The sequence below is a fragment of the Bos indicus genome, chromosome 29 (assembly GCF_029378745.1).
Source record: "Bos indicus isolate NIAB-ARS_2022 breed Sahiwal x Tharparkar chromosome 29, NIAB-ARS_B.indTharparkar_mat_pri_1.0, whole genome shotgun sequence".
NCBI classification, from domain to species: domain Eukaryota; kingdom Metazoa; phylum Chordata; class Mammalia; order Artiodactyla; family Bovidae; genus Bos; species Bos indicus.
Window position 1 is genome coordinate 27,457,772 of NC_091788.1, and position 23,004 is coordinate 27,480,775.

The window sequence follows — 23,004 nt, forward strand, 5'->3', positions numbered from 1 at the left end:
ATATAATATAACTTTGTTGGTTTTTACTCACTAAGCTCTGTTCAACTCTTTGTAATCCCATGGACTGTAGCCTGCCAGCCTTCTCTGTCCATGGGATTTCCCAGGCGGGAGTACTGGAGTGGGTTACTATTTCCTTCTCCAGAGGATCTTTCCAGAGGATCTTCCCAGTGTATTGGAAGATGCATGTCTCCTGAATTGGCAGGTGGATTCTTTACTGCTGAGCCACCAGGGAAGCCCATAAATATAACTACCTCCCTGTATTTTATTAAATATTCATTCAATATCAGATAATCATTTTAAAAGAACACTCATATTTACCATTTGACTTAATTTTCATCAGTCATATGGGCTTATTTGCTTAGTCATATCTGACCTTGTGCAGCCCCATGGACTGTAGCCCACCAGGCTCCTCTGTCCATGGAATTTTCCAGGTGACAATAGTGGGGTTAGGTGCCATTTTTACTTCTGGGGGATCTTCCCAAACCCTCATCTCTATCTCCTGCATGGGCAGGGGGATTCTTTACCCCTAGAGCCACCTGGGAAGCCAGTCATATAAAAGAGGGGAGATGGCTACAGTCACAGCTCCTGTCGTAGGCATGATTCCTAGCCCAGTGCTTTTCCCAACAAGCACAAGTGGATTAACAGAGGACAAATACTAAGGGTCCTGGCGGATAGCTCCTTGAGCTACTGGGGCTTAGGCTCTTAAAACATTGACTGAGTGACAGGAAATGGTCTCACTAGAGAAGAAAACCCTATGCAGATCCACAAAAAACAGGTCATATTTCACATGATATGATAATTCTACCAGGCTTGAAAAGTAAATAGCAGACCGTTCATGAATCGTATGTGGATCATTGTAAAACGTCACCCTTTTGTGTGTGTGTGTGTGAAGGGAGTTACTAAATGTTTTTTTAAATAGGGAAGTGACAGTTTTGAATGTCAATAAAATCACTCTTAGGTTGTGTAGAGGACGGATGGAAAGACAAGGCTGAATTCAAGGAAACAAGTCAGCAGCCACTTTTTTTTTTTTTTTTTATTCTAAGAAAGATAGTGCATGACTGTGATAGTGGAGATTTTTGAAAAACTGACAATTTAGACATGACAGAGTGAAGCGTGTTGAAGGTTCAAGAAACCATGAGGATAAATGCAAGTGCCTAGCTTACAATAATAAATAAAAGAATGGATAACAGTGGAACTCTTATGATGAAGCTCACTAACTCTAGAATAGAAGCCATGGCAGAAATGGGTCACATAAGTCAGCATAAAACTCAAACTCTATGACTCTTTGTCTTTATCTTTGTGTACTTATATATTTATATATACATGATAAATAAATGAATATTATATATATATATATTTTTCTCCTGTCAATACATATACACTGAGATAATTGAAACAATAACGTCTATGAGTCTTTAAATAATTTTTATGATCATATAATAATTTATAAAGGCCAGTTTATATTCTTTCTATTTTTGTCCTTACCCAAGCCCCAGCTCTCTTTCTCTCTTCTTTTATTCAGCATAATGGAGTAATTGTCAATCACAGACTCCATTCCTATAAGATATCACCCCAGAAACCTAGAACCCTTAATATCATCCCAGAATCCTGTGGCCACTGCGATTCCAAACTTAAAAGAAACTTTCTGATGTATGTACATGGAGCCCCTGCTTGAATCTGAAAGAATTATAGTGGGATGGATTAAAAATAAGAGATCATATACAACCTTGTTTCTCAGAGTGTTCCATGTACTGGCAAGGTAAAAACTGCAAGCTAGTAAAAACTGCATAATCTCAAGTGATATATGAGAGTGGCTAAATCAGAATCTACATTTAAACAAGATCACTAGGCTATTCCTGTGCACACTAAATTTTAATTGTTTTTAAAAATATATCTATTCCCAGACAAAGCTTAAGGTTTTGCATCTAAGGTTTTGAATTAATTGATATGGGGTACAACTTGGCTCAGTTCAGTTAAGTTCAGTCGCTCAGTCGTGTCTGACTCTTTGCAACCCCATGGACTGCAGCACGCTAGGCCTCCCTGTCTATCACCAACTCCTGGAGTTTACTCAAACTCATGTCCATTGAGTCAGTGATGCCATCCAACCATCTCATCCTCTATCGTCCCCTTGTTATTGAGGTTTAAAAATATCCCTTGATGATTTAAAATATACAGCCATATTTGAAAAACACTATAAAAGTCAACTGTAAAGTCCTTCGAAAAAGACCAAGCAAATACATTTAACCACATTTCATAAGAACTTCCTGATGTGTGTTTCCAGTTTAACTTTCTTGACTCATGTTGCAATCTAAGATTATTTCCAATTATTCCAGTTTTAGGGAAAAAAATAAAAGTATACAAGAAAAAAGAAGGGACTTGAAACATAGGTCCCTAAAAAGAAAATATTTCATTAAATATACAGTTTAACAAGTAGAATTATTTTAAATGACTACCTGAAAAAAAATCACATATTTGACTAATATTCTGAACTTTTACCCCACTACCCCAAATTCCAGTTTTATATAGATTTGACTTTTGCATCAATTATTTACATTACTTATGTGTGCCTGCTAAGTTGCTTCTGACTTTGCAACCCCATAGACTGTAGCCCACCAAGCTCCTCTGTCCATGGGATCCTCCAGGCAAGAATATCTAAGTGGGTTGCAATGACCTCCTTCACGGGATCTTACCAACCCAGGGATTTAACCCATGTCTGTTACATCTCCTGCATTGGCAGACAATTTCTTTATCATTAGTGCCACCTGGGAAGCCCCATGTTACCTCTACATAAGACAAATTAAATATATATATATTTTTTGCAATGAAGAAATATTTAATTTTTTAACATTTTTAGCCTTCTTAACAATAAGATGACTTGTCAGGGTATGTCCTGATCCTCTAAAACCTGCTATTCACACTGCTGACACTGAAGGGAAAGCATTGACTAGGAGCTTATAAGAAATAGAATCTCAAATCCCCTTCAGACTTGCTGGATCAGGATCTGCACTTAAAAAAAAAAAAAAAAAGTCCTTAGGAGACCCTGTGAACTAATCTTTATCATGAATTGTTCAGAATTAACAAAGATTCCCTCTTGAAAGAAAAATTTTAACAGTTTGGGAAATGCCAACTGCAATTGCTTCTTTTCTCAAGAGCTTGTTCCCTGAGAAATGGAAATCCCTGGAGGGTATTTGACTCTATTTTATTTATTGCCTTGAGCATCTAAAACCAGGACAAACCTCCACAGCACAACAGTCATAACTTCTCAGGGGGCTGTCCTGAGGATGTTTGCTTCACTGAAGCTGTAGAAACACACACTGAAGACTTAGAATTGGAGATGCTGACCTGCAATGGAGACCAGCTTCAAAAATGGCTCTGACACCAGGGCTGTGCCTGCTCTCCCAGCACTAAGGACAAAAGAATTCTGGGTTCATATTACTCCCAACAAATCATTAATGCTATTTTCCTCTGAAAGCAGAATGCCAAAGTAAAGAAAAACTGATGTTTAGTTTTCCAGGAGTAAAAAAGGTAAGTGTTTTGATTTCATACTTGTGTTATAAGACTATTAAGTCTGGGAGCAATCACCTTGGGAATTCAGGGCAATGTCTCATGATATCTTCATTCATCCATATTATATTCATTTCTTCATAAAATATTTTTTAACTTGCTATGATGTGCCAGATGTGTGCTGTTTACTTGGATGCAGAGGACAGTTTAGTTTGATTTGGCCCATCCACTGGCTTACAGGTAGCACTTGTGGTAAAGAATCCACCTGCCAATGCAGGAGACAAAAGAGGTATGGATTCTATCCCTGAGTTGGGAAGATCCCCTGGAGGAAAGCATGACAACCCACTAGTGCCGCAAAGAGTTGGACACAATTGAGGCGACAGCATGCATGCACTGGCTTACAGTGCAGCTCAAATCTTAAAACTGTGGCTCAGAAATGAGTTTTCTGAGCATGCAGTAAGAAGGTCCAATCATTTAAAAGGAATTGGTGGTTCCTATTATGACAGCAAATATAAATGAAATTGAAAAAGAAAAAAATATTTACCAGAAAACAGAGATAAATGAGGTTGCTGCTACTGCTGCTGCTAAGTCGCTTCAGTCGTGTCTGACTCTGTGTGACCCCATAGATGGCAGACCACCAGGCTCCCCCGTCCCTGGGATTCTCCAGGCAAGAACACTGGAGTGGGTCGCCATTTCCTTCTCCAAAGCATTAAAGTGAAAAGTGAAAGTGAAGTCGTTCAGTTGTGTCCGACTCTTAGCGACCCCATGGACTGCAGCCTGCCAGGCTCCTCGGTCCATGGGATTTTCCAGGCAAGAGTGCTGCAGTGGGGTGCCATTGCCTTCTCTGAAATGAGGTTGGTAAGGCTATTATTTCATGTGAAAACAAGAGCAAATAAAATACAGATAGTTTGAGAGAATGTAACCCATCTCAGAAAATGAAAATTTAAGTGGGAAGTAAGGTTTCTAAACATAAACAGAACAAAATGTGAGCTGAGTCTGGCAAGAAGTAGGGTACATATTCATACTGTCTTAAATGCGGTGGAGGAAATCTTTTCTCCACTGTCTCTGGAAGTGGATCAAATTCTGAAGTACGGTTGAGTGTATTCAGTCATTAAGAATAAGTGCCTCACTAATTTCTAAGAATTCAAATTGTTATATTTTCCTTTTATTTCACAAAGGGTATATTTTTAGATCTTTCTAATATTGTACATAAGTTCTATTTTCTTCTCTTTAGATTCTTTTGAGATATATGATGATACCTGCTAATTATGCCATTACCTTAAAATATTTTCCAAGTTCAATACATTTTATTTGCTTTCCATTTTGTCAATGCTCCTCCTTAAAAAGAATACCCCCTGATAGTGGCTCAGTCATGTCTGACTCTTTTGTGACCCCATGGATTGTATAGCCCACCAGGCACCTCTGTCCATGGGATTCCCAGGCAAGAATGCTGGAGTGGGTTGCCATTTCCTTCTCCAGGGGATCTTTCCACCCAGGGATAGAACCCAGGTCTCCTGCCTTGCAAGCAATTTGTTTACTGTCTGAGCACCATCAGATCAGATCAGATGGCCATCCAGCCATCTCATCCTCTGTCGTCCCCTTCTCCTCCTGCCTCCCAGCATCAGAGTCTTTTCCACCACGGAAGCCCTCAAATATTTTCCAAATTCAATAGTTCTTATTTGCCTTCCATTTAGTCAATGTTCCTCCTTAAAAAAGAATATCTATAACAAAACCCAGAACTATAGCTGTACTTTAAGTGTAGCACAGTGTTTCCTAATCTTATGGCACTCTCAGAATATGGTCATATTTGTATGAGGTAGCAGATTAAGTGGACAAGACAAAGTGGCCAGTGGTGACCACCTAGGAGTTTATGGATGTCACAGACTCAACCTGACTCCCTCAATGATGAAGACCAAGACCTCAGCACTGTTATAAGCTATTCATGACATTTTAGTTCCATGGAAGATAAAAGATAAAAATAAAAATGACCTGACAATTTTCAAAATGGTAAATGGCTTGCAATTTCAGTTAAGTAGAACAAAAAGGAAAGAAGAAAATCTGAAAAACTGATAATTGTTCAACAATTTCAATCTGTTATTAAAAACTTGACCATAAAGGACACCAGGGGCTTCCCTGATAGCTCAGTTGGTAAAGAATCCACTTGCAATGCAGGAGACCCTGGTTTGATTCCTGGGTCGGGAAGATCCACCAGAGAAGGGATAGACTATCCACTCCAGTATTCTTGCACTTCCCTTGTGACTCAGCTGGTATAGAATCTGTCCACAATTCAGGAGACCTGGGTTTGATCCCTGGGTTGGGAAGATCCCCTGGAGAAGGGAAAAGGCTACCCACAGCAGTATTCTGGCCTAGAGAATGACATGGACTGTATAGTCCATGGGGTTGCAAAGAGTCGGACACAACTGAGAGACTTTCATTTACTTTTCAAAGGACACCATAGGTCTAGATGGTGTCAGTGGGAACACATCCAAACATTTAAGGTATTTTTTATATTCCAAGAATAGAAAGAGAACAATCATTTTCTAAATCTCTTATGAGGTCAAGAGGTTTTAAAAACAGTTCCAGCAAGAACATTACAAACAAGAAAGATCCATCTTTCTTACGATTATGGAAATTTAATGTTAGCAATTTGAATCTAGCCATACACACACATCCACATACATACACATCATCATATGGCACACAGAGAAAGTGAATTTATTTTAGACATACACCAATATTTAAATTCAGTGCAAATCAAAACCACAATGAGGTACCATTTCACGCCAGTCAGAATGGCTGCTATCCAAAAGTCTACAAGCAATAAATGCTGGAGAGAGTGTGGAGGAAAGGGAACCCTCTTACACTGTTGGTGGGAATGCAAAATAGTACAGCCACTGTGGAGAACAGTGTGGAGATTCCTTAAAAAACTGGAAACAGAACTGCCATACGACCCAGCAATCCCACTTCTGGGCATACACACTGAGGAAACCAGAATTAAAAGAAACACTTATACCCCAATGTTCATCACAGCACTGTTTATAATAGCCAGGACATGGAAGCAACCTAGATGTCTATCTGCAGATGAATGGATAAGAAAGTTATGGTACATATACACAATCGAGTATTACTCAGCCATTAAAAAGAATACATTTGAATCAGTTCTAATGAGGTGGATGAAACTGGAGCCTATTCTACAGAGTGAGGTAAGCCAGAAAGAAAAACACCAATACAGTATACTAACACATATATGTGGAATTTAGAAAGATGGTAACGATAACCCTGTATGTGAGACAGCAAAAGAGACACAGATATATAGAACAGTATTTTGGACTCTGTGGGTGGAGGGGGATGATTTGAGAGAATGGCATTAAAACATGTATAATATCATATAAGAAACGAATCGCCAGTCTAGGTTTGATGCAGGATACAGGAAGATTGGGGCTGGTGCACTGGGATGACCCAGAGGGGTGGTATGGGGAGGGAGGTGGGAGGGGGGCTCAGGATGGGGAACACATGTACACCATGGTAGATGCATGTTGATGTATGGCAAAACCAATACAATATTGTAAAGTAAAAAATAATAATAATAATAAAATTTTTAAATTCTAAAATTAAATATTTTCTTTATTATTATTATTATTTTTTATTTCTTATAAAAATCTACCTTCAAACATTCAACTTAATGTCTAGAATTTGTATTTAATTTATTAATTTCTAAGACTTATCTCTATCACTTTTTTCTACCTACTCAGTCATATCACTTATACATAAGAGATTTATTTCTTCCTTTCCAATCCTTAATTTATTCTAATTCCTTATTGAATTTGTTATTATGTTCAGTAAAATAATGAATAGGAATGGTGACAGTAATTATCTTTGTCACTCTCACAGTACCAGAGGACATATGTCATGTTCCACTATTAAGTTTGTTGCTTGCTATGCCTGTTCTTTAAACAGATTTTAGAACTCATTATCTATTCTGCATTTTCTACAAGGTTATTATTACTATTGAATATTGTTTCCTTTTCTATATTTTAGAAGGAAATCTGTAAAATTACTGTCGTTCCTTTCTTAAATTGAAGACCAGTGAAAACATTTGAAATGGTATTCTAGCTTGAATAACGAACCTGCATACAAATAATTTTGTGAAGTGCATACAAATAATTTTTAAAAAGTTCTATGTCCTCTTAAGAACAATACATGTCATTTAATTGCTACATGCAGTAAAATTATGCATAAATTACACATTTATACACATTTACAAATCTTGTTGGGATTCTCCTTAACCCTTTCCAATTTTTGTTAGATTTTCTATTTAAATTAATATTATTAATTTATTTTAAAATGTATTTTGGTATATTAATATTTTTTTCACACTCATAGCAAGGTACAACTTTATTAAGATTACTTAAAGAATTATGTACCCATTCTAAGAATAAATTTCACCTACAGGAGTTTTGATAGTTGCATACACTGTGCATTGAAAGCAACATCTCAGTAATGACATGAAATGTTTTTAATCACCCTAAAATCTTTTATCATGGCCTTTGCCAGTTATTCTCCCATGTCCCATGCTGTCAGTTATTGGTCTATTTTTATCTCTTTATAGATTAGACTCCTTTTCTAGAACTTTATATAAATGGAAATATGCATCTTCTCTTCTATGCATATTGGCTCTTTTTACTCAAGATAGTATTTTCAAGATTAATCTGCATGTATCTGTGATTTGTTGCATTTTATTTGTGAGTAGTATTCTACTCTGTGTGCATACGTATCACAATTCATTTTAGTTTGTTGAATACTTGCCTTATTTCATGCTTTTGGTTGTTAATAACAAATACTCTATGCCCATTTTTGTACAAGTCATTATGTAGGGATATGTCTATTTTTATCTTGAGTAAAACACCAAAGATTAGAGTTATTAAACTATGTTATCTTTTTTTAAAAAATATAAATTTATTTATTTAATTGGAGGTTAATTACTTTACAATATATATTTTTTAAACATAGGAAAATGTGTTTTAATGCATATAATTAATAAAGGATTAGAAAGTGAAATCTCTCAGTCGTGTCTGACTCTTTGCGACCCCATGAACTGTAGCCTATCAGGCTCCTCTGTCCATGGGATTCTCCAGGCAAGAATACTGGAGTGGGTTGCCATTTCCTTCTCCAGGGGATCTTCCCAACCCAAGGATTGAACGCGGGTCTCTTGCATTGCAGGCAGATGCATTATCCTTTGAGCCACCAGGGAAGCCCCAAAGGATTAGAGTATAGAATATTTATGTATTGGTTTTGCCATACATCAACATGAATCCACCACAGGTATACACGTGCTCCCCATCCTGAACCCCCCTCCTACCTCCCTCCCTGTACCATCCCTCTGGGTCGTCTCAGTGCACTAGCCCCAAGCAACCAGTATCATGCATCGAACTTGGACTGGTGATTCATTTCATATATGATAGTATACATGTTTCAATGCCATTCTCCCAAATCATCCCACCCTCTCCCTCTCCCACAGAGTCCAAAAGACTGTTCTATACATCTGTGTCTCTTTTGCTGTCTCGCATACAGGGTTATCATTACCATCTTTCTAAATTCCATATATATGCGTTAGTATACTATATTGGTGTTTTTCTTTCTGGCTTGTTATCTTGACTTCATAAAAATTGTCAGTTTTCCAAATTCGTTGGACAATTTTATACCTTTTTTAGCTATCTGTATTTGAGACCTCTGGTTGCCTCACATTGTTTCAAAACTTTGGGTTGTAAGTTTTCACTTCTGTTTCCTTTCTTCTCTCTTTTCTTTGTAGATGTGTAGTGTTTTTTCTGGAGAAGGCAATGGCACCCCACTCCAGTACTCTTGCCTGGAAAATCCCATGGACGGAGGAGCCTGGTGGGCTGCTGTCTATGGGGTCTCATAGAGTCGGACACGACTGAAGCGACTTAGCAGCAGCAGCAGCAGCAGTGTTTTATCGTTCATGTTTTAGTTTAGTTTTAATTTCCCTGATGAATAGTAATTTTAGTATCTTTCCATATGCTTATTAATTATTCTTTTATCTTCTGTGATAATATCTGTTCAAATAGTTTTCTTATTTTTTAATTTGCTTGTCTTCGTATTATTGTCTTTTCAATATTAATTTATATTTTCAGTAACAGTCTGTAGTCAGTGGCTTGCTTTTAATATTCTAATAATACACTTGAAGAACAATTTTTAATTTGGATATAACAGAATTGATCAATATTGTACAGTTAGCATGTGTTCTAATACATACTAACTATACAATATTATAGTTTAGTGTTTAAACTATAGTTTAAATGATACTTTAGTGTTTTTTTCCAGAAGTTTAATAGTTTAGTTTTTTGCTTAGAATTAAGATTCATTTCAATTATATTTTTATTTAGCTGTGAGGTAGAACATTTTAGAGTTTGTTTCTTCTTTTTAATTTTTATTCAAGTAGAAATTATTTTAATATACTTTGATCCATAAACAGATAAAATAATCTGTTTATTATTTAATAGAATAGGGAACTGCGTTTATTATTCTATATCCTCTATTTTTATGACTCTTTTTATACCCTCTTAGTTAATGAAAGATAAAAATGGCTTAAACATTATAACTGATTTTTCTATGTATTTTGAAGTGTATGATTATCTCTTATTTTGAATTGATAACATATTATAACAACAATTATTACCATTTTCAGAGTGTTAAACCTTGCTAATTAAATAATGAAGTTATTTTACTTTTCCAGGTTTATCACTGTAAATGATGGGTCAGTAGAAGAACACATACACTTGGACTTTAAAGTGCTTATTTAATTTAAGCACTTAAATATAGTGCTTAAGCACTATATTTCTTCTCTCAAGTAAAGACAGAGGCATTTGGACCACAAACAGGCTAAAGGTGAGACAATTCGGTATTATGTCTGCACAATAAATGTTGTCTGTGTTATTTTAATTCAAGAACAATATTAAAAAATCTGATGATTTTTATGTAGAAACCCAAATTTTTGATTTTCAGAAAAATAATTCCAAAATCTAGTAATGATGTGTCTCTTTTCACCCCTGGCAGAAATCAGTTGTTGATGAATAAAAGATTTTGCACTTATATGGGATTTGCTCTTCCTAGGTTGATGCTCAATCAGCTTCTGTCATTTTTAATAGGTCTTCTAAGTTTTCAAGTCTGCAAACCACACTTTAGAAAAAAACATTTAAAGATAAATGAAATGTCCAAACTAGAGAGTAATCACTCAAAAACCTAAACTGATAATCAGCCAGAGGCCTGAAATACTTTTAAATTAGATAATTTAATACCTTTAATATAAGGGTGCAAAAACATGTAATTAAGAAAGTATTACTTAGGTAAACTTATCCAGAGTAAAAATTATGCACAGAAAGCAAGAGAAAATTCAAATAATTAATTTTCTATGTAATTTGCCATTAATAGGGGGCATAGCAAAGTCATGAGTCCAAAAACTGTCCCTTACTCTCTCCCCTTCAGAAACTACCCAGAGAGAAATGGCTGCAGGAAATCACTCCTCAGTGACTGAGTTCATCCTTGCTGGGCTCACAGAGCATCCAGGACTCCAGCTGCCCCTTTTTCTCCTCTTCCTAGGAATCTATGTGGTCACGGTGGTGGGGAACCTGGGCATGATCACACTGATAGGGCTCAGTTCTCACCTGCACACCCCAATGTACTATTTCCTTACCAATTTATCCTATATCGATCTCTGTCATTCCACTGTTGTCACCCCCAAAATGCTTGTGAACTTTATGACAAAGCAGAACATCATCTCCTATCCTGAATGCATGACTCAGTTGTATTTCTTCATTGTTTTTATTATTGCAGAGTGTCACATGCTGGCTGCAATGGCATATGACCGCTATGTTGCCATCTGCAACCCCTTGCTTTACAATGTCACCATGTCTTATCACATCTGCTTCCGCCTCACAGTGGGAGTTTATATTTTGGCCATCACTGGATCCACAGTCCATACAGGATTTATGTTGAGACTCTTTTTCTGCAAGAACAATGTGGTTAACCATTATTTCTGTGATCTTTTCCCACTCTTTGAGCTATCCTGTTCCAGCATCTATATCAATGAATTATTGGTCATATTCTTGAGTGCATTTAACCTCCTGACTCCTGCCTTAACTATCCTTGCCTCCTATAATTTTATCCTCTCCAACATCCTCCAAATCCGCTCCAACAAGGGCAGGTCTAAAGCCTTCAGCACCTGCAGTTCCCACCTCTTAGGTGTTGCTATTTTCTATGGATCTGCAGCATTTATGTACCTGCAGCCATCATCTGTGAGCTCCATGGACCAAGGGAAAGTGTCCTCTGTGTTTTATACCATCCTTGTGCCCATGCTGAATCCCTTGATCTATAGTCTGAGAAATAAAGATGTCAAGTTTGCTCTGAGGAAAATTCTAGACAGTAGAAAACATTCATGAATTGAATCTGTATCGTGATGTCATAGTAATAATTTGCCGTGAGTTAGGTTTGTTATTTAAATATTTATAGCTTCAGTGACACTTCCCCATATAACTCATCTCTAACATTCTCTTCCTGGACACTTCTTCAAAGTTATATTACAAAGATTATGAATGGAGAAATGGAAGAATAAAATAAAATGTTCTTGAGGATTAACAGAGCCTTTGTTTTATTTTTAATGAACTACAATAAAGCAAAACTACAGCAATGATGATGATGAAGAAAATTATAGTAATATATTTTATTATGCTATTATTTGTAGAGATGTGGAAGGACCTAGAATCTGTCCTATAGAGTGAAGTAAAGCAGAAACAGAAAAACAAATATCATTTGTTATAAAGGAAAAACTAACATTGTAAAGAAATTATATTTCAATAAAAATAACAAATAATGAATGATTTATGAAATATAAACACTATGCCCTATCTTTGAATGGGTAACTGTTTACCATATTCTCTTATGGCAAGCTCTAGTATAATTGAAGCTTATTTCATTTGAGTAAATGATTGAGTTTTTTGACAGTTTCAATGTGGAAAAGTGATTGAGAAGCACTGTGTCACCCAACTGTAAATCTTTTAAAAATAATTGAACCTAATATATTTAATCATATTTTATAAGTGCTCCCTAATGTAAGTTTCCAATTTATCTTACATCATGCTAAAATCTAAGATTGCTTCCAGTTATTCCAGCTTTGGAAAAAAAGCAAAAGTATATATAAAAAAAAGATTTTATGAAATATAATTGCCTAATAAGAAACTATTTCATTAAATATACAATTTAACAAGTAAAATTATTAGTGATATTAATTATTATTATTAGTGAAATTATTATAATAATAAAAATTATTACTTTTTATTAAAAAACCCCAAATACTACATCAATATTCTGAATTCTTGCCCCATAATTATAAAATTCAATTATATATAGATTTCATTTTTAAATCAATTATCTATATCACCTATTTCTATAAAAATTAAATATATTTACTACATGAAAAATGATATTAATTCATTATTAAAGCTTTCTGGCTTTATTAACAGTAAGATAAATTGTCAGAATATGTCCTGATACTCTAAATCTGCTATTCGCAGTCTGGACCATGAATCCACAGCACTGGTAGGAGCTTGTAAGAAATGCAGAATTTCAGATCCAACTTAGACTGGCTGGATCAGGATCTGCATTTTAACAAAATCTTCAGGAGATTCTGTGAACAAATCTTTATCACTAATTGGTAAGTTCAGGATTGACAAATAATACCTTTTGAAAGAAAATGTTGGCTAACTGGGGACCCGTCACCTGCAATTGCCTCTTTTCTCAAGAACCAGTCTCTTGAGAAATGAAAATCCTTGGGGAGTATTTGACTCCATGTTATTTATTGTCTGGTATATCTAAATCCAGTACAAACCTCATAGTATGGTGATCACAAGAACTCAGGGGAGAACTGAGAAAGGTCAGGATGTTTGCTACCCTGAAGAAACAACACTGAAGACTTAGAACTGGAGATGCTGATGTGTGATGCAGAACAGCTTCAAAATTGACTCTTAAGACCAAGGCTGTCAGACCTGCTCTCCCAGCAGTAAAGACAGCAGAATGCTGGGAACCTATCACTCCCCACACTAACACTAGTGCTATACTTCCCTGAGAACACACTGTGAAATAGATTTGGCATTGATTTCTAGGAACAAAGAAAGGTGAGTGTGTTAATTTTGTACTTGATATTTGAGACTTCAATTATGAAAGTAATACTCATTGGCATTCAGGCAAATATTCCACAACTTCTTCATTCATATAATTATCAACTTATTCATAACCCATGTTTTTAAACTTGCTATGATGTGCCAGATGTGGGCTATTTTCTTGGATATAGAGGAGACTAAGTCAGATTTGTTCATCATTTGACTTATAGTGCAGCTGGAGTCTGAAAATGTGCTGTTTAGAAATGAAAGATTCTTGAGCATATAGTAAGAAAATCTAATCGATTAGAAGGAGTCTAAGGATTTCTGCTTTTCTTGTGGCTCAGGTGGTAAAGAATCTGCTGTACAATGCAGAAGACCTGGGATTAATACTTGGGTTGGGAAGATGCCCTGGAGAAGAAAATGGCAACCCACTCCAGTATTCTTGCCTGGAGAACCCCATGGACAGAGAAGGCTGGTGGGCTAGAGTTTATGGGGTCGCAAAGAGTCAGACATGACTGAGCAGCTATCACTACTACTACTATGATGACATTAGTTGTAAATGAGATTAGTAAAGAAAAACTGTTTAGCAGATAATAGAGATGAATGAGGTGGTGAGACTTATTTCATGTGAAAACATGAGCAAGTAAAAATCTAGACAAGTTGAGAGAATTTGACTTACTCCAGAAAATGAACATTTTCTGAATTTGAATGTAATTTCTGAAACTGGAAGGAATCAGATGTGAACTGAGTCTGTTTGAGAGTATTTAGTGATTAAGAATAGACATGTTGCACTGGGATGACCCAGAGGGATGGTATGGGGAGGGAGGTGAGAGGGGGGCTCAGGATGGGGAACATGTGTACACCCATGGTAGATTCATGTTGATGTATGGCAAAACCAATACAATATTGTAAAGTAATTAGCCTCCAGTTAAAATAAATAAATTTATATTAAAAAAAGAACTCAAAGGTTTAGAATATTTTCCTTGTATTCTTAGATCTTTCAAATGCCATATATAAAATGACATTTGTCTCTTTAGAGTCCCTTGAGAATATGATGAAATCTGTTAATTATCCCAACACCCTCAAATATATTTCAAGTTTTACACAGTCTTTATTTGCTTTTTATCTTGTCAATATCTCTCCTTAAAAAGAATATCCACAACTAAACTCCAAACTCCAGAAATAATTAAAGTGTAGCACAGTGCTTCTTAACCTAATTGCACACATAGAAAATGGTAATATTTGTGTGAATTGACAGATTAAGTGAATCAGGCTGCATGTGACTATGGTGATCAGTTTAACATATGATGAAGTATTGGTTCATTCACACTTCCTCATATTTGTGGCTTTGTAGTTCCATGGAACTAGTATTAGAAAATAATGTTATTGGATTTTTTATTGATCATACTCTAGACATTGTGTTTCTTCAAGTGCAATCTGAAACTAATATCATTATTAACCAGTCACTTACTTTGTGAGTTTTATTGAGTTAAAAAAGAATTGATCCCTTATTCTTTTCAAGTGAATGGCACCCAAAGCTATGTCCAGTATACAAAGAATTAGGTTTTTTAAAATCTAAATTTTAAACATAAATACTCTTTGCTTTGCTAAATTTCAATTTGTTTGTTTCAACTGTTTTCAGTGTTTCTACTCATTTTTCCAGTTGCCGTCACCATCAGGGTCTAGGTTGTACAAACTTGGAAGGTTTTGCTGATCACAGAGTGTGCACTAATCAGGGAGCATTGGCAAAATTAAAGCTCAAGCTTCACTGAGAAAAGAAAAATTTGAGAGAAAGAGAGGAGTCCCAACTGCTCTTTTCTAATTGTACTCCTTCCTATCCCCATTAAAAGTCAAATAAGCTAAAGGCCAGTAAGAAGTATCTTTGTCATTTTTAATGTTCAGTGATTTCATCTTATATTCTGATAAATGACTTAAATCCAACATATATGTCATTGTTATATACATCTAGATAGCATATTCAAAAGCAGAGACATTACATTGCCAACAAAGGTCCATCTAGTCAAGGCTATGGTTTTTCCAGTGGTCATGTATGGATGTGAGAGTTGGACTGTGAAGAAAGCTGAGCACCAAAGAATTGATGCTTTTGAACTGTGGTGTTGGAGAAGACTCTTGTGAGTCCCTTGGACTGCAAGGAGACCCAACCAATCCATTCTAAATGAGATCAGTCCTGGGGTGTTCTTTGGAAGGAATGATGCTAAAGCTGAAATTCCAGTATTTTGGCCAACTCATGTGAAGAGTTGACTCATTGGAATAAACCCTGATGCTGGGAGGGATTGGGGTCAGGAGGAGAAGGGAATGACAGAGGATGAGATATACACCTAATTCTTACATTAGGTTTATAAATGGAACTTGGATCAGGACTAATAAATAACAGAAGACATTTTGAAACAAAAGTTACAAAACATTTAGCTACCTTGCTCTGAATCCATTAGGAGACCTGCTCAAATTTGCATGCCCCTCTGAGTCTTCACTCCAATTTTATTTTCATATTATGCTTCTTTATAAAGAATATTCAGTTCAGTTCAGTTCAGTTCAGTCGCTCAGTCGTGTCCGATTCTTTACAACCCCATGAATTGCAGCATGCCAGGCCTCCCTGTCTATCACCAACTCCCGGAGTTCATCCAAACTCAGGTCCATCAAGTCGGTGATGCCATCCAGCCATCTCATCCTCTGTCATTCCCTTCTCCTCCTGTTCCCAATCCCTCCTAGCATCAGAGTCTTTTCCAATGAGTCAACTCTTCGCATGAGGTGGCCAAAGTATTGGAGTTTCAGCTTTAGCATCATTCCTTCCAAAGAAATCCCAGGGCTGATCTCCTTCAGAATGGACTGGTTGGAACTTCTTGCAGTCCAAGGGACTCTCAAGAGTCTTCTCCAACACCACAGTTCAAAAGCATCAATTCTTCAGCGCTCAGCTTTCTTCACAGTCCAATTCTCACATCCATATATGACCACTGGAAACACAGTAACGTTGACTAGATGGAACTTTGTTGGCAAAGTAATGTTTCTGCTTTTGAATATGCTATCTAGGTTGGTCATAACTTTCCTTCCAAGGAGTAAGTGTCTTTTAATTTCATGGCTGCAATTACCATCTGCAGTGATCTTGGAGCCCCCCAAAATAAAGTCTTATACTGTTTCCACTGTTTCCTCATCTATTTCCCATGAAGTGATGGGACCAGATGCCATGATCTTAGTTTTCTGAATGTTGAGCTTTAAGCCAACTTTTTCACTCTTCTTTTTCACACAGGTTCGTAACTGTGTTTTTTTCAATTTTTATACTCTTGACTAAACTTCATTTTGTAGTAAAGTGCTGTTTCAGCACTTTTTGCTAAATTATTGAAGAAAGAATGAAGGAAGGAGGTAGAGAAAGAAGGATGAAAACAAGGAAAGGGAAGAAAGGAGTAAAACAAATAAAAACATTAAAGGAAAAGAAAGGAGAAAAAATTTTCTCAAGTTCTCCACCTAAAACATGCTGTTACATGGACTTTGTGTCACTCACTAGTACCCCAAGCTGGCTAATCATCAGAATTACATTGGAGGCTTTGTTGGTTTATTTGTTTTATATTATTTTGATTAATAGATATTAATATCTTTAAAATATTCCAAGATTCTAAAAACTTTTAAGAACATTTTTAAAGATAAAGATCAACTAAGAAAAACATTTTTTAAAAATATAAGCATCAAATATTAGACTAAAAAGGAGGCAGTGTTAATGATTTAACTAAAGTTCAGTTCAGTTCAGTTCAGGTGCTCAGTCATGTCCAACTCTTTGCGACCCCATGAACTGCAGCATGCCAGGCCTCCCTGTCCATCACCAACTCCTGGAGTTTACTCACACTCATGTCCATTGAGTCAGTAATGCCATCCAGCCATTTCATCCTCTGTTGTCCCCTTGTCTTCCTGCCTTCAATATTTCCCAGCATCAGGGTCTTTTCCAATAAGACAGTTATTTGCATCAGGTAGCCAAAGTATTGGAGTTTCAGCTTCAGCATCAGTCTTTCCAATGAATATCCAGGACTGATTTCCTTTAGGATGGACTGGTTGGATCTTCTTGCAGTCCAAGGGACTCTCAAGAGTCTTCTCCAACACCACAGTTCAAAAGCATTCTTCAGCACTCAGCTTTCTTTATAGTCCAAGTCTCACATTCATACATGACTACTGGAAAAACCATAGCTTTGAATGGATGGACCTTTGTTAGCAAAGCAATGTCTCTGCTTTTTAATATGCTGTCTAGGTTGGCCATAACTTTTTTTCCAAGGAGCAAGTGTCTTTTAATTTCATGGCTGCAGTCACTATCTGCAGTGATCTTGGAGCCCCCCCCTGAAATAAAGTCTGTCACTGTTTCCCCTGTTTCCCCATGTATTTGCCATGACATGATGGACCAGATATCCTGATCTTGGTTTTCTGAATGTTGAGTTTTAAGTCACTTTTTCACTTCCTTTTTCACTTTCATCAAGAAACTCTTTAGTTCTTCTTCGCTTTCTGCCATAAGGGTGGTGACATCTGCATATCTGAAAGTGAAAGTGAAGTAGCTCAATTGTGTCCAACTCTTTGTGAATGCATGGACTGTAGCCTACCAGGCTCCTCAGTCCATGGGATTTTCCAGGCAAGAATACTGGAGTGGGTTGCCATTTCCTTCTCCAAGGGATCTTCCCTACCCAGGGATCGAACCAGGGTCCCCTGCATTGCAGGCAGATGCTTTGCCATCTGAGCTACCAGGGAATCAGAGGTTATTAATATTTCTCTGGAAATCTTGATTCCAGCTTGTGCTTCATCCAGCCCAATTTTTCTCATGATGTACTCTGCATATAAGTTAAATAAGCAGGGTGATAATATACAGCCTTGACATACTCCTTTCCCAATTTAGAACCATTCTGTTGTTCCATGTCCAGTTCTAACTGTTGTTTCCTGACCTGCATATAATTTTTTCAAGAGGCAGGTCAGGTGGTCTGCTATTCCCATCTCTTTCAGAATTTTCCACAGTTTATTGTGATCCACACAGTCAAAGGCATTGACATAGTCAATAAAGCAGAAGTAGATGTTTTTCTTGAACTCTCTTGCTTTTTAAACAATCCAGTGGATGTTGGCAGTTTGATCTCTGGTTCCTTTGCCTTTTCTAAATCCAGCTTGAACATCTGGAAGTTCACGATTCATGTACTGTTGAAGCCTGGCCTGGAGAATTTTGAGCATTACTTTGGTAGCATCTGAGATGAGTTCAATTGTGTTGTAGTTTGAGCAGTCTTTGATATTGCCTTTCTTTGGGATTGGAACAAAAACTGACATTGATGTCACCAGATGGTCAATAACAAAATCAGACTGATGGAGCCAAAGATGGAGAGGCTGTATACAGTCAGCAAAAACAAGACTGGGAGCTGACTCCAGTGGCTCAAATCATGAACTCCTTATTGACAAATTCAGACTTAAATTGAAGAAAGTAGGGAAAACCCTAGACCATTCAAGTATGATCTAAATCAAATCCTTTATGATTATACAGTGGAAGTGACAAATAGATTCAAAGGATTAAATTTTTTAGTGTGCCTGAGAACTATGGATGGAGGTTCATGACATTGTACAGGAGGCAGTGATCAAGACCATCTCCCAGAAAAAGAAATGCAAAAAGGCAAAATGGCTGTCTGAGAAGGCCTTACAAATAGCTGTGAATAGATGAGAAGTGAAAGGCAAAGGAGAAAAGGAAAGATATAGCCATTTGAATGTAGAGTTCCAAAGAATAGCAAGGAGAGATAAGAAAGCCTTCCTCAGTGATCAATGCAAAGATATAGAGGAAAACAATAGAATGAGAAAGACTAGAGATCTCTTTAAGAAAATTAGAGATACCAAGGGAACATTTCATGCAAAGATGGGCACAATAAAGGACAGAAATTGTATGGACCTAACAGAAGCAGAAGATATTAACAAGAGGTGGCAACAATACACAGAAGAACTATGCAAAAAAGATCTTCATGACCCAGATAATCACAATGGTATGATCACTCACCTAGAGCCAGACATCCTGGAATGCGAAGTCAAGTGGGCCTTAGGAAGCATCACTACAAACACAGCTAGTGGAAGTGATGGAGTTCCAGTTGAGCTATTTCAAATCCTGAAAGATGATGCTGTGAAATTGCTGCACTCAATATGCCAGCAAGTTAACTAAAGTAACAACATAGATAATAAAATAGAAATTTGATAAAATGCTCATGGTTGATAATTCTGGAAGTACCAAGATTTATGAATTATTTAAAGCTGTAGAGGCAATCTTTTGAAGAACAGCTGCTACTGCTAAGTCGCTTCAGTCGTGTCCAACTCTGTGCGACCCCATAGACGGCAGCCCACCAGGCTCCGCCGTCCCTGGAATTCTCCAGGCAAGAACACTGGAGTGGGTTGCCATTTCCTCCTCCAATGCATGAAAGTGAAAGAATAGACAGAAACAAAAATCATTTCAGAGCTGTTCTACAGAGATTAATATATCCCTGAAGTAAAGAATGTTAAGGATGATGATTCAGGACTTGTGGTTTTAATTATAATATATTTACATTTTTACACTCATTATTTTTATAAATATTGTATTCTGTCTATGTGACTGTGATGCTCAACCATATTGGTGAATCCCTGAATCAACAGATATCCTTTGTGTTCAGATATGTTCTTTTACACCTGCATTGGAGAAGGAAAATGCAAACCACTCTAGTGTTCTTGCCTGGAGAATCCCAGGGACAGGGGAGCCTGGTGGGCTGCCATCTATGGGATCACACAGAGTCAGACACGACTGAAGTGACTTAGACATAAAGTGACCAGCCCATGGAATTCCATCTTACCCACAAGCATATCATGAGATCCAGTTCCACTTGACTATATGAAGTGATGATAAGTTGTGTCTATATCATGCTCATGCTTATAAAACTTAAAATCTTGGCCTCGATGTAAAATTCTGCTGACTTGAAATAGGTTGGAATCCAGAAATTTGGAGTAAAGAAGAGTGCTCAAATGAATAGTAGAAATGTTCAATTTGTTTGACTTTAAAAGTCCAGAAATCAGTGTTTCTCTTAAACTTTATGAAATATCTCAATTATAAAATTCTTGAAGTTTATAAATTCTATTCTAATTCAGGAGAAGGCAATGGCACCCCACTCCAGTACTCTTGCCTGGAAAATCCCATGGATGGAGGAGCCTGTTAGGCTGCAATACATGGGGTCGCTAAGAGTTGGGCATGACTGAGCTACTTCACTTTCACTTTTCACTTTTCATGCATTGGAGAAGAAAATGGCAACCCACTCCAGTGTTCTTGCCTGGGGAATCCCAGGGACGGGGGAGCTTGGTGGGCTGCTGTCTATGGGGTCGCACAGAGTCAGACATGACTGAAGTGACTTAGCATAGCATTCTAATTCAACCAGAATCATAGTCGTCCTAGAATGGCAATAAATGCTAAAGAAATCCCCACACTATGTCCTCTGATGACCAATAAACAATGATCTCAGCAGGATTACTCTCTGCAGCACACACATGCACATACATATGTCCAAAAATCTCTCTCTCTGTCTCTCACACACCTTAACAGAAAAGTACACTCATTTTCTCATTTTTAAACCTAGAACCTGCTGAGAAGAAAATGGACCCTGGAAATCACTCCTCAGTGGCTGAGTTCATCCTCGCTGGGCTCACAGAGAAACCAGAGCTCCAGATTCCCCTTCTGGTCTTCTTCCTAGGGATCTACTCAGTCACAGTGGTGGGGAACCTGGGCATGATCACACTGATAGGGCTCAGTTCTCACCTGCACACCCCCATGTACTATTTCCTCACCAATTTGTCCTTTATTGATTTCTGTCATTCCACTGTCGTTACCCCTAAAATGCTGGTGAACTTTATGACAGAGAAAAGTGTCATCTCTTACCCTGAATGTATGACTCAGCTCTATTTCTTTATTGTTTTTATTATTGCAGAATGTTATATGTTGGCTGTAATGGCGTATGACCGCTATGTTGCCATCTGTAACCCTTTGCTTTACAATGTCATCATGTCTTGTTATAGGTGCTTCCAGCTCACAGTGACAGTTTATATTTTGTGCATCATTGAATCTGCAATCCATACAGGCTTTATGTTGAGACTCCATTTCTGCAAGGCCAATGTGATTAACCATTATTTTTGTGATGTCTTCCCACTCTTGGAGCTATCCTGTTCTAGCATCTCCATGAATGAATTATTGGCTCTAGTCTTTAGTGCTTTTAATGTCCTGATTCCTGTTTTAACCATCCTTGCTTCCTACATTTTCATTCTCTCTACCATCCTTCACATTCACTCCACTGAAGGCAGGTCCAAAGCCTTCAGCACATGCAGCTCCCACATCTCAGCTGTTGCTGTTTTCTATGGATCTGCAGCATTCATGTACCTGAAGCCTTCATCTGTGAGCTCTATGGACCAAGGGAAAGTGTCCTCTGTGTTTTATACCTGCATTGTAAGCATGCTAAACCCTCTGATCTACAGTCTGCGGAATAAGGATGTCAAATTTGCTCTGAAGAAAATTCTAGAGAGTGGAAAATGTAGATGAATAGACTCAATGTCATAGTGTCATATCAGAAATATGCCTTTGGTTTGCTGAGATAGGCAATGTTTTAGTTTTATTGTTAAAATTTTTGGAAATTCAGAATCATTTTCTCATATAATACCTTTCCCAAATTCTCTCTGGGACACTTCCATTGAAACTGTTTTACAGTGACTATGTATGGAGAAATAACAAGAATAAACTCACAGATTCCTAATAATTAAAGAAGCTCCAGTTTGATACAAACAACCACAACTATGATGATCATCATAAAATAATAGCATACATGATTAAAATAGTATAAAATATCAAGCAGAAAGCCCAGCAATTTAAAGTAGATGACTTCATTTAGCATTTACAGTTTTCTTTCAGGGCAAGCCCTGGTGCTATTTTATTCTGAAAGCTGAATAAACTGACACTTATTTAGTTTCAGTAAATGTCCATGTTCCCAAACATAATAAATGACAAGAATCTAGAATGTCTGGCTCCAGGACCTGTGATTTTACTCAAAATATAAATACTTGGCCCCAAGTAAATGTGGGTAAGTCTAAGGCCTTACCAGTAATTTTCTTCTACACTTTAATATACAGTTCCTTATAAGACTGTGCTGCTTTCTTCTCTCTATCCAATCCTAGTATCACTTTTGTTTCATTTGATATAATGAAATAATTGAAATATTTCAAACCTGTCCTGATCAAAGGGAAAAAAAAAAAATCAGTTGGAGAGTTACTGCAGAATCTTATAATAGAGTCTTACTAAAGAGATTCAAATTTCTAT

General features: G+C 37.0%; 2 protein-coding genes across 2 annotated transcripts; both read left to right on the plus strand.

Moving 5' to 3' along the window:
• Positions 1-10,997: 10,997 nt before the first annotated feature.
• LOC109554032 (putative olfactory receptor 8G2) lies at positions 10,998-11,957 on the plus strand. The gene has a single exon (XM_019954341.2). The coding sequence runs from the start codon at positions 11,022-11,024 to the stop codon at positions 11,955-11,957; it is 936 nt and encodes a 311-aa protein (XP_019809900.2). The 5' UTR covers positions 10,998-11,021.
• A 9,304-nt stretch (positions 11,958-21,261) lies between these two features.
• On the plus strand, positions 21,262-22,233 carry LOC109554033 (putative olfactory receptor 8G3). The gene has a single exon (XM_019954342.2). The coding sequence runs from the start codon at positions 21,298-21,300 to the stop codon at positions 22,231-22,233; it is 936 nt and encodes a 311-aa protein (XP_019809901.1). The 5' UTR covers positions 21,262-21,297.
• Positions 22,234-23,004: the final 771 nt, after the last annotated feature.

Coding starts and splice junctions, on each gene's coding strand:
- LOC109554032 (XM_019954341.2), top strand. CDS start 11,022: ATGGCTGCAGGAAATCACTCCTCAGTGACTGAGTTCATCCTTGCTGGG.
- LOC109554033 (XM_019954342.2), top strand. CDS start 21,298: ATGGACCCTGGAAATCACTCCTCAGTGGCTGAGTTCATCCTCGCTGGG.